Source organism: Cicer arietinum, chromosome 5 (assembly GCF_000331145.2).
Source record: "Cicer arietinum cultivar CDC Frontier isolate Library 1 chromosome 5, Cicar.CDCFrontier_v2.0, whole genome shotgun sequence".
Taxonomy (NCBI): Eukaryota; Viridiplantae; Streptophyta; class Magnoliopsida; order Fabales; family Fabaceae; genus Cicer; species Cicer arietinum.
The window spans coordinates 2,118,131-2,131,152 of record NC_021164.2 but is presented as its reverse complement, the minus strand read 5'-3'; the positions used below and the strand labels follow the sequence as shown (position 1 = coordinate 2,131,152).

Genomic DNA, 13,022 nt, shown 5'->3' with positions numbered 1-13,022 from the left:
GTTGTTAACTCGGTGCCACGTCATTGAACCGGCTTAAAAAATCGAGTCGAAACATGAGAGTACCTACTGCATTCAAATCTCCTTGGGACGCCACCGTAACGATTAAAAAAGAAAAAAGTAAAAAATTTTAATTAAAAAAAATTAAATCGAAACCTTAATTTTATTAATAAGCTCCATTAACCCAACTATTCCGTTCTTCAGCTCCAAAAAAAACAAACGCCATATCATTTTTCCAGGTTCCGATTATACAATCGGAAACCAATAACCATCCATTCATGTTGTGGACAACTGTAACTCTCGCGGCTGCTCGGAACAGAACCGTCCGAGTTTTCCGGCACAACCTCACTCTCCTTCTCCGCCGCAACTTCTCCACAACCACTACAGGTCTCTATGGTTTCCCTCATTTGAAATCCCCAAAAGGATTCCAATCTTTCGTAGATGAAGCCATTCAAAGGTACTCAATTCAATTCATTCATTCATTCGTTACTTCTTCTTACATATCATTCTACACATAATTAACCATTTCTCTTCTATTCTTCATTTTTTTTTAATTTAATTTTTATTTTCAGGTCTGGAGAACTCGTTAGTTACATTTCTTCGAAGCCCTCAGCTTCTGAAATAATGCGAACAATGGATGAGATTTCAGACACGGTAACTAACCGTTCTTAAGGCTTGCCCTGATGAACACCCAAAATCCACCTCATCTAAACTTTCTAGAATTAAAATAAATAATAATATTATACCATGAGTGAGTCAATGAAAGATAAGAAATATATTTGAAACTAGTACCGTGCATTCTCATGGGTCATGCAGGTTGTATTAATTTGATAGTTTGTAAAGGTGGATAGTATGCCCTTGTTATATTGTAATGTTTTTTTTTTTTGTTGAACTTTTACTTCTAAATATGAATAGCCTTAATTTATTATACCTTTGTTAGAGTGTAAATGTGTACATAATTCTAAATAATAATAATAACAAAATTGCAGAGACAAAATTTATTAAATGTTCAATTTCATCGATGACAAACTTGTACCATGAATAGATATGTATATAGAAATAGAGGAGTATTATTATTATTATTGGAGTTGTTACTTTTAATTCTTGTATTCTAGTGTGTTGCAATTAATTTAGTTTTTTATTTTTGATTTCACAGGTTTGTTCTGTTGTTGATTCTGCCGAATTGTGTAGGCAAACCCATCCAAACAGGTCCCTTTTTTATTTTAAATTTGTTATTATAATTTATTCAACTCTTTTTAGAATAAAGACCTAAATTGATCCTCAAGAAAAAAACACAAAGGCATATTTGGTCCCTGAGAAATAACAAGTACCAAGTTAGTCACCCAAAATCTCAATTGTTGATCAAATTGGTCTTTTGTAGCATAATATATAGGGAAATTCAGTCCCAGTCAAAGACTATTGTGACCGACATTTGACATTTTAGAGGGCTTAAGTGATATTTTTTATTTCTTAGAGACGAAACAAGTCTGCTTGCTTCTTGTTAATTAACTTGCATATGTGTTTCCTTGTGTAATGATTAACTTCTAACTTGTTTTTGTTATGCGATAAATCAGGGAGTTCATTGAGGAGGCTAACAAGGCATCAATGAAAATTAATGAATATCTACATGTGAGGTGACTCGTGATTAATTTGTGTCAGGGATTTTGTTATTTTTGTTTTTGTTGTTATTAGTTTGATAACCAGATCAGGTTTAGCTTTTTCCATTTCCTTTGGCATCCCAAGATTGATTTAAGACGGTTATCTGTAGCAATTCTGTTATCTGCTGTTTGTAGTTTGTTACAACATACTTTCAATTGTGTCTTTGCTGAACTGCAATACTGTTACAATTTCATCAATATTATTGAGGTTTCAAAGCCAGCATTATGAATCTAAAATACTTTTTCTAGGAGTTACAAGTTTGAGTGGATTAAATTCTGAAACATTAATCATTGGAATGTCAAAGTTATAAGGATTTAGGAAGCCAAGGAGGAAAAGGGTGAACAAACTCTAAAATAGAATATCAAACCATGTCAAAACAGAAATTACGTAAATATCTAATACCAATACAAGCACTTAGTATTTTCTCTGTTTGTTTTGTAGTATCTAAATACAAGCCATGATCTCTATGATGCGGTGAAGAAAGCCGAGCGAGAATGTCATATGCTTTCTGAAGAAGCTCAAAGGGGAGTTAGAAGCTTGCGTGTTGACATGGAAAGGGGTGGAATTCATCTTTGCCCTGGTAACCATATTACTCACAATACCGTGTTATGTTCTCAAACAATGTGGGATCCTTTTCCCTTTGAAAACTTTTTTATATGAATCACTTTGTTTGCAGAGAAATTAGATCGAGTGAACAGACTAGATATTGAAATTTCTCAGCTATGCAGAGAGTAAGTATGTTTATAACTGATATTTATGAATTGGTTGACAATTCTTTTGCTTCTTTAAAAATGAATAATTTGCTTTTAGTGGAAGCAGTCTGTTTCTCAAACATTGTGTATTTCTATTATTTTTGCTTCATTGGTATATTTTGGGTAAACAGGTACCCTGTTAAGATAACAGATCCTTCAACGCTACACAGTAAATGAAAAAAGATTAAATGATTGAAAATTTGTGCTCTGAAAATTCAATACCATTGATTCACATTATCAAATTTTCTAGCATTAAAAGTCCTCATATATGTTTAGAGTAGTTATATGATTGTATGATTTATCAGCATTGCAAGCGACAAAGTTTTTGCACACTATGTTGGGGTTGCTACACGGATTAGTTGATGCCATTGGGCTATACAAAAAAAACCTCCATGGTGCTGGACGTTTAGGGATGATATGAAGTGTTAGAATGCTGCACCAACATGCTATGTAAGCAATACTTAACGGAGTATTTCACCATGTTAGTTTGTAAGGATCTAATCATGAAATTTTAAAACTGTAAGAACTTAATTACAAATTCAATGATAGGGACCTATAGGTAAGTTGAACCTATTTTAATTATGCAACATTTATAGCCTATTGACTGGCTTTTCAAGCAACACAAAAAAGAAAGAATTGAATTTTACTCTGTCAATATTTCTGTCAATTGTATTTGACAGGAGTCAATAACAATTTGAAATGTTTGATGTTTCCACCTATGATATCAATTCAGTGGTTGCATCAGTATTCATTTCTGTGCTCTTTAAAGCAAGTTATGACATGTTTGAAGTAGGCATTTTTCGCTGTGCTCTTGATCCGCTACATTTTGTTTGGATTGGTTAGGTACAACGAAAATATTTTTCTGGACCCAGGGACTGTTGATATATATCCTTCATCTCGCATCCCCAAAAATTTGCATTATCTTGTCAAGCCTATCTATCAATCAGAACCTTTAATAACTAAGGGTATATCAGGGTCCATGAACACCCTAAAAGAAAAAGGATTTCGAATTACAACAGACCCACGAACTCTTGATTCTGTGCTGCAGTTGTCGCCGGATGATGAGGTAGATTCTATTCAATAATTTGGAAATTTACCTTGATATATTGATACTTGTAATATGGATTAACCAGAAGTTTTGTTATGGAGTTTCCTGTAAATTAAAGTGAACTAGGAAAGTATTTGGAGCCTGGATTTAGATCCTTTCCTGTATTTCAATAACAGGATATGGTCGTGTAGAAGAGAGAAAGACACAGATTTTTACTTACAAAGATTGAGTTGCAGGTGTCCACTACATATATGTAGTAAGATTGTCTTTCTCTATTGGACAGGACCACTTCCTGTTATTGAGAAACAGGTGAGGATCCTGATCCCTGGATTCACATATAGTCTTCTAAGCAACTTACTATCCTAGACTTTCTTTCACATCTATTTCTTTCCTCTTTCTCTTATACAAAAAATATATTAAATCTACTATCTTTCTCACCTCTTTCTAATTTTTGACACTCTTATCTCATCTCACAACTAAACAGTAATAGAGTAGTGATGAATGTTATTGGTTTGCTCAAACAAGTCTAAATAATGAACTTATCATTTATTTTTCCACTTTGAACTTGAATTGATTTTTTGTTCTTTTCTCTGTATCTTAAGATTAGGAAATTGGTTTACATACAAGGAAATTCTGTTCCGCGTGCAAATGTTGATGTTCTCAAGAGGCTTATATCTGCTCGACATGAGCATGCTCAGGTCTGAATCATCATTTGGCACCCTGACTCTTTTTTAGTGCTTTAGTTGGTGCCGTAGCATAAGGGTCTATGTTGTCTGTTTTATTCATTCTATGTTACTGCTAGGTGTACATGATTTCTAGATCCCATGCATACATTTGTATATGAGTCTATGACTATAACTATGAAAAAACATTTGATATTTTCTGTTTTTCCTTTGCAACCGAATGCCGCCGCCATTTTAGCCTCTTTTTGCAACCCAAAACCTTAATTAAGAGAAAATGATGCAATTCGTTAGGAAAGACTCCATAATCTCAAAAGTCCCAAACAACTTATTCCAAACAAAAGTAGCTGCAGAACAGTGCAAAAAGAGACGAGCCCTGGTTTCCGAACTACAACTGCACATAACACACATGTTGGTACTTGATAGACAAAGCAGTGAGAGGTCTGTGCATCTGTAACATGTCATTAATGTCAATCCTGTTAAGAGCAACAGTCCAAATGAATTATTTCACTTTGAATTTCCACACAGGTTTTTCGAAAACAAATCTATTTCTATCAGGAGAACTGGTGAGGAACTAGTAATAGGATTTGCAGGAAAACGTGCCTCAGGAGTCAAGAGTCTACATTTTTTTATCAGTATTGGAAGAAAAATAAATTGGCTCTATTAAAAACAAAATAAACTGTTACTCATTTACCTATTTTGACATTTATTTTAAGAATTATGAATAGTTTGGTGGGTTTGATCATACTCTAGACAGAATGACATTCATATTGACTTAAGTTAAAAGTTTTCACTAGTATTTGCCAACAAAGCTTATTGTTTGTTCTATTTTTGACTTCATAACTCATTGATTTTATCATCTGTTAATTTGATCTAGATTATGGGGTGTGGATCTTATGCCGAACTTTCTGTTAAGCCCAACATGGCTTCATCACCAAAAGTTGTAATGTCATTTTTACTTGAAATGAGCAAGATGGTCCAGGAAAAGGCTACAGAGGTATATAATTTATATACAGACTCCTGTTAGGCTACTTTCTTGGGAAAAAAAGTCTTATAGCCATTCTTGTAACTGATAAAAGGATTTTCTCTTTTCCTTACAATATTAGGAGCTCAAGCTACTTACAAAATTCAAGAGAGAAAAATGTGGTCAGAGTGGTGGAGATTTAAGGCCGTGGGATGAAGCCTATTACACAACAATGATGAAGTCCTCTGTTTATAAGTTGGATTCTTCGGTACATATGATATACCTACATGTTTTGTCCGTCATTAATATGCACCTAGTTTGCTTTTCACATAAATGCAAAAAACATGTGTGCAGGTTGTAGCATCATATTTTTCTTTGTCAAACTGTATTGAGGGTTTGAAGGTTCTGGTGAAGTCACTGTTTGGTGCAACCTGTCATAGCATCCCTCTAGCACCAGGTGAATCTTGGGATCCACAAGTGCTTAAACTGTGTCTTCATCACCCTGAGGAGGTATTTATTGTAGAGATGTTTGTGACTTGAAGAGAATTTGGATCCAATGGATTAAACAATAAAATGTTGAGATAGAAACTTTTAACTCAGACAGTGATTTTCTACAGTTTTAAATTTTGTATGAGAATTACATATTTGACTATGAATTCAATATTGGCTTTTGGTCCAAAATTTAGTATATTCTGTCTAATATCATTAACAAAATAGTCAAATAAACTCCTACTAGATAATAGATTGGCACATTATCACATTGTCTTCTGGTGGTCTGAAAAAGGAATGCTATCCTTCCCTTCTCAATCTGTCATTTTCTTCTGTTTGCTTGTATTGTGATGTAATTTGATCATTATTCATTAGCAATACCTTGGTGGGATCATCTGATACTACATCAAATGATCAAATTATGGTAACAGGGAGGATTGGTAATTTATCAAATAACTGGCTAAGAACCCAAGCCCCTACTCTGCCTGAGTTCCGTTTCTCGTCTTGCTTTCTTGCTAAATAATCCTAATTCTTCATATTTTTTATTGTCCTGTATTTCTTCTGCCTTGTTTCCTTTATATGTGCTCCCAATCATCTGATCGCCTAAATTTAATTTCCATTGCTAGTGATGATTAATATCAATATTGTTATGCATTTTTTTTTATTATCATTCAGTTTGAATGCACTGAGACTTAAACTCGTTTCAGGGTGATTTGGGATATCTCTACCTTGATTTGTACTCAAGAAAGGGAAAATATCCTGGCTGTGCTCATTTTGCAATTAAAGGTGGTCGCAGGATTTCTCAAACAGAATACCAACTTCCTGTATGTGAAAATCTTCATTCCCTTATGGTTTTCTTTTATCACTCAAATGTGCAGTGCCTTTTGACATTGATTTTCATAAAGATGTTATATTAGAGAGAAAAGATAAGAAAGAGATACATCCTCTGGTAGAAAAACAAGGTTTTAAAAAGAAAACACTTCATGTAAAAGGTGCTCAAGGCACATTTTGGACACAGCAATGTTTTCAATTAGACTAGGACATTCTTCTTTCCGAATTTGGTTTGGCATAGAGGGCTTATTTAGCTAAAATGAGCTGCAAAATTGCCCTTTCTCCCAATATGAATGAGATATCTAACAACAGAAAATTGGATTTGGTACCCCCAGAAAATTGGGAATGTGGGAGTATGGTCAAGATATCCGAATTTGTTTTAATTTTTACTATTCACTTAGGGTATTTTAGTAATTTAAAGGATAAAAATTATAAATGAGGGGGTACAAGTCTATTGTGGGGGTACAAAATCCAATTTTCCTAACAACACTAAAGTGGGCTTCTTAACATAAGCAATCCATTAGAAACTTCTCTCAAGCACTAATGTCATTTTTGGAGGGAGCTTTCTCTCATGCACAATGTCATTTTTGGCATCTGATTCCAAAACACATAGTTAAAGACATAAGTGTTTGGAGTGCTTAGATAGTAAATTATTCTTGGATAACCGTTGATAAAATATAGGCTTAAATACCTGTTTGGTCCCTTAACTTATTTTAAAAGTTCAGTTTGGTCCCTTAACTTTAAAACCGGTCAAGTTGGTCCCTTAGCTTATGTAAGTTAATGCAATTTGGTCTTTTTTATTAAGTCAGTGGTAAGCGGCGTTAACTCTTGGTGATGTAGTTTCAAAGAAGTTCAGTTTGGTCCTTTAACTTGAGTTGAAAGTTCAATTTGGTACCGTAATTTATGTATAAACTTCAGTTTGGTCCCTAAAATAATTACAAAATTAACTCATATTACACCTAGGAGACATGTTAGATCCATGTAAGCTACTAATTTGACTTTGACTAACAGAATAGACGGAAGGGACCGACATGTGTTAACAAAGATATCTTAAGGGACCATTTGACCGATTTTAAAGTTATGAGACCAAACTTAACTTTTAAATGTATTTAAGCCTAAAATATATTATTAATTGTTTAGATTTTTACTATTAGACAAATCCCAATAAATGAGTGTTTCTTCCAAAGATTAAAATATATTTTTTCTTACCCACATCACTGCTCATCTAAGCATACTTCACTAATTTCATTGCTTTATAACTTTATTTGCTGCAACACAAGCAAACTGTTTCTAGATTCTGACAATTTTGCAGATTGTAGCTCTTGTTTGCAATTTTTCAGGTTCGAGAAATCCATCAGCTGTAAGGCTTAATCATTGGGAAGTGGAAACCTTATTTCATGAGTTTGGACATGCTCTTCATTCACTGCTTTCAAGAACGGTATTCTCTTTAACTTTTCATTCATTGATAATTCATATTCTAGTTAGAATAAATATCAATAATATACCACTTAAAGTAAATAATATTGACAATATACAAGAAACATAAAAATTGTTTATAGAACACATGAAACATATTCAATTATCAGTAACATGTAATTTGTAGCAGTCAATTATCTTCTCACCAAATATTCTAAAGATGTACATATGAACATGATTTGGGCAAGTTGAGTTGAATTTTGATGACATTGTGTCAAGACTTTTGAAATTTGTTACTTGATCATAGAAATTTTTGAAAAAAAGGTTACTGCTGTTACTTTTGTAATGTGATGCTGTCATGATTTGATTGTAGGACTACCAACATTTTTCAGGCACAAGAACGGTTCTTGATTTTGCAGAAATACCATCCAACCTCTTTGAGTGAGTTTAAGTTTTTATTGTTGAGATGATGAGTAGAATGCTACAAGAAATACACTCTTTAAGTTTTTATCCTAAATCAAGGTGGCCAATAGAATATTAGGGGATTTTAGAAGTGAATAAAACTAGAGAAATATGATTTCATCTCGTGTATTGAAAATGTGATTTTCTGATTACAATGAAAAGTGCAGTGATTCAGACTTTATAGTAGTCTTATCCTGCACCCTGTGAAGTGTTATCATATACTCACTTCTAACTAACTACATAAGCAGTTATGCTGACGTGGCAGAATGTAACGGCTAGACCAAAGCTAATAAAGCACGTCCTGTAAATACTCCACTCAGCACTGCTTGTGCAATGTAGAAAGGCAGAAAATTAAACAAACCAATTTGAAAACTACATATATTCTCTCACAGGGGAAAAATTATTTTTGGCTTATTGAATAATATAAACACTTATTTCAATAACTTACTATATGCCCATAAGTTGTTTTTAGTTTATTTCAATAAGCTCGCTAAAATGGTTTGTGAATAAGTTTTGATTAAGCTTTCTAGAGCAGCCTAAGCTTGTAACTATTTTACCTAAAAGCACGCTAAAAGATGTAGTTGATCATATCAGTTAGCATATATTATATTTATTCTACATAGTATTATAAATAGAGGTGAGTTTAGCCTGATTTAGACACAAAAAAGCACAAATTCAACAACCATAAATGAATTAAGGAAAGTAATTAGGTTTCGTGTGAGATTTAAATAGATAATTTAGATATTTAAGTTAGATGTAGAATTTATATTAGTTGCCTTTTATTTTAATTGTTGTTTAGTGGGCTTTTATAGCCTTTAAGCCTTTTATGTTATTACCCATTATTAGCACTATATATGTAGTCTCGTTGAGACATTTAAAATTATCAAAATGAATGAAGAAATCATGTCTTTAATTTTCTAGATTGTTCTTTAGTATTCTTCCCCTTCCTTAGCTTAGAACCCTAGTTTTTTTAATCTTGATAGGAAAGAGCCTATCACATCTTGAAAAGTGTCCTACATGGAACCTTAAATAAGGAAGAAATTGCTTTGAAATACATGCTATGAGTCTATAGCCTCTTGTATGCGTTCTCTGGTAATGGTTTGCTAGATTGTGATTGGCTTGATACTATTTTTGGTGCACAGATACTATGCATGGGATTATCGAGTTTTGAGAACATTTGCTAGACACTATTCAACAGGTGATGAAATCCCTCAAAAGCTGGTCGAGTCAATGCTGGGTGCCAAAAATATGTTTGCTGCAACTGATCTGCAACGTCAGGTGTTTTCCTTTTCCATTTCTTTTCCTTTATGTCTGTTTCCGAGAGGACTGCATGGTGTTTTAAGTCAGCATCATACTATAGTTTTCTATTTAAAAAAAATAATAATAATCAACATAGTGTAACTGTGTTTTCTGTTCAGATCTTCTATGCCCTAGTTGACCAGACACTCTTTGGGGAGCAGCCACTACCTCATGGTGATAGTAGTTGTGTCGTTGCAGAACTGAAAAGAAAACATACCAATCTGGAGAATGTAGAAGGCACACATTGGGAGGCCCGATTTAGCCATCTTCTTAATTATGGTGCAGGTGGGTATGAAATGTGATCTTTCTCTAATCTCTTGAGCTATACTGATGATTTTGAGCGGAAAAGTGAAATGTCAATAAGTTTGTGTTTCTTTTCTATATGTCAACATATGCTAGCTTTCTGAGAAGGATAGAACTCTTTGGTTTTTTAAATTGGAGGTTTAGATTAGATCAGGAGATAGTTGATATTTCCTGGACAAACTGCTTCTATCTGTATGTGTCAACATGGCCAGACATTTTGAATTTAAATTTTGAAATATGATTCATTTTTTTTTTAAATTTTAAAATGTGGATCATTTTATCCTTCATTTTAAATATTCTAGTGGCATACCAATAATGGCAGAATATTTTTACATAGATAATTATGATAGTATTAATTCACCTATCAATGCCACAAAAATGACCAACATATGTTAGTCCAAGTGGCAAGTTTGGTTTCCCTTAGCCAAAATCTGAGGATTGTGAATGGAAAAAAGAAAAGCTTTGAGATCTTTATCCCTTTAATGGGTCCATTAAATTCGACGCAAAATAGTTAGGATCCAAAATGACTTTTGGATTGCAATGAAACATGTTCAAGCCGCCATAACTTAAAAATTCTTCATTTATCGAAAATTTTAATTTTAGTTGATACTTATTTTCTCTTTTGTGCAGGGTATTATAGCTATTTGTATGCCAAATGTTTTGCTGCAACCATATGGACAAAGTTGTGCCAGGAGGATCCGTTATCACTAACTACAGGCAGTGCTTTAAGAACAAAATTCTTACAGCATGGAGGAGCCAGAGAACCAGCTGCTATATTAAATGATCTAGTACCCGATGGTATATACCGGTATCACGATGGAGGGATAATTCCTGATATTTCAAGTCTCTGTGAGGAAATGAAACTCATGGAAGAACATCAGCAGAAAGTACATTTGTTGTGAGCTTTATAGAAAAAATTGGACAGAACTCAACTTGCACCGAGCCAAAGAGATATCGTGGACAGAAACACATTGCAAACAAATTAGCACTAACTGGATTAAGTTATATGGTAGTCTGCATATGTCAACGGTAGCATCCTGAAGTCGGGCTAACATTCCAGTTCTCAAAAAAAAAAAAATCTTGGGTTCCCATTCTAAATTTCAAATTTTGTAGGCCTTATTTAGGTTGGGGTCTGTGTGTTTTATGAATCTCTTCTCAAAATAAATAGAATGTTAACAAGTGTTGTATTCTCAAAACAAACTTTTCTTTTATTAATTCTTTCATTCAGTCAAATTTTGTAGAACTTATTTAGGTTGGGGTTTTTGTGTCTATGAATCTTTTAATAAACAAAATTTTCTTTTGTTAATTTCTTAACCTATATTTTAAGGCACTTATTGGCAATACTCTATAAATAAAATTCAATTTACAGGCCATGTAATAAATTTAGAATTTACTCAAGCCATTTGGTATTGTTAGACAATAAAGAGTTAACAAATGTGGCATAAGGATAATAAGAATTGTTGTGATCAAATGTGTGATGTGCAAGAGTATACAATTGTGAGAAGTAGTAATAAAGAGGACATAGATTTCGTTTATAAGTTGAATTAGTTAAGATATTAAGTAACACATATTTGATTGATGATGGAAATCTATCTAAGATATTAAAGAACTTCTCGGTGCCAAGAATTCTCTTAATCTAAGGAAATAACACATGTCCTATTACCTATTTATTAATCTAGCTACACTACATGCAAAAAAAACTGACACTACTAACATTAGCCATCCAAAGCTAATTGCCTGTAAAACGAAAAAGCTGATGAGAGCTAATTGCCTGTAAAACGAAAAAGCTGATGAGAGCTACAACGTGCACACATATGATGAATCATCATCCTCATATTAGACAAAAATCAACGCAACCAAAATATTTTAGTAGTAGTAAGTGACATTTCTCAACTTTTGTAGAAGAGAGAGAGACAATGTCTTGCTTCTTACTCTTCTAAACAATAAGAGAGTTTCCGAGAAATATACAAAACCTTGTGGTGGACTTACGATTGCAGTGTCACTAGTCCAATCAGCATCAGAATAAACATGTAACTCGAATGAGGACGACGATGGAAAGAGAAGACTTTGAAATTGAATTCTCCGAAGATAATGAAGAATACGAAGAACAACTGCACAATGTACTGTAGTGGGAAAGACAACAAACTAATTGACAACGTGAATAACTTACACGCTTCTCCCTGATTATGAGAAACTCCTTGTAGAGGGACCATATAGATTCTTCATGAAGCTCATCATTTAAAAAGCATTTTTGACATTCATTTGGAAAATATGTCACTGACGAATAGATGCAACTGCAATAAGAGTACAAATAGTGGTCATCTTGGCTACAGGAGCAAAAGTTTCTTCATAATTCATACCATATTGTTGAAAGAATCCTTTAGCAGTAAGACATGCTTTGTAACGAGACTCAATAGCACACATTCTAGGAGAAAGGGGTACTAATTCCCAAGTACATATTTTGTGCAATGCAGAGAGTTCTTCTATCATAGCATACTGCCAAAGAGGATCAAAAATAGTCTCTCTATAGGAAGAAAGTTTAGACAAACTGTGAGTAGAGGTTAAGAAAGAAGGATATGAAGATGAGTAAGTGGAATGAATAAAATCAGGCAACTAAGTAGACTTATGGTGATGAGATGGGTAACGAGGAGCTAAAGACGGATGATCAACAATCGTAGGAGGTGGTTGGACACTCGAGGAGACAAGAGGGATATCATCATGTGGAGTAATAGTATTTGTCTTGCAATTCTCAACATTACAATCACTAGAAGCATTATCATTAGGACCAAATAGATCAATATGGGTTAGTTCTGCACTCTTAGTAATCTGAGAATCAGAGTAAAAACGGATGTGCTCAAGAAAAACAACATTACGAGAAACATAAAGTTTTCTTCATGAGTACCATAACAACGATAACCATTTTGACCATCCTCATAACCAAGAAAAACACACACGACAGAACGAGAAAACAACTTATTGTGTTATACTTATGAACGAAGATCAAAACAAGTAGAAACAAAGACTTTCAAAGAGTAATCAGGGATAAAAGCATACAATTTTTCAAAGGGAAACAAATTTGATATGACCGACAATGGAATTCTATTAATAGCATGGACAACAGT

General features: G+C 33.5%; 1 protein-coding gene across 2 annotated transcripts; it reads left to right on the top strand.

The window, feature by feature from the left end:
• Positions 1–113: 113 nt before the first annotated feature.
• Positions 114–11,206, top strand: LOC101509522 (mitochondrial intermediate peptidase, mitochondrial). Of its 2 annotated transcripts, XM_004499615.4 has the most exons (17): positions 114–454; positions 570–651; positions 1,154–1,206; positions 1,572–1,626; positions 2,098–2,236; positions 2,333–2,387; positions 3,252–3,474; positions 4,059–4,154; positions 5,014–5,133; positions 5,243–5,368; positions 5,455–5,610; positions 6,297–6,413; positions 7,733–7,858; positions 8,210–8,277; positions 9,441–9,576; positions 9,717–9,882; positions 10,531–11,206. In XM_004499615.4, exons 1-17 carry the CDS (start codon positions 276–278, stop codon positions 10,800–10,802), a joined length of 2,169 nt encoding a protein of 722 aa, XP_004499672.1. In that variant the 5' UTR covers positions 114–275; the 3' UTR covers positions 10,803–11,206. The 2 variants fall into 2 exon arrangements, with proteins under 2 accessions (XP_004499672.1, XP_004499673.1); XM_004499616.3 differs by lacking the exon at positions 114–454 and having other exon boundaries at positions 624–651; positions 1,572–1,631.
• Positions 11,207–13,022: the final 1,816 nt, after the last annotated feature.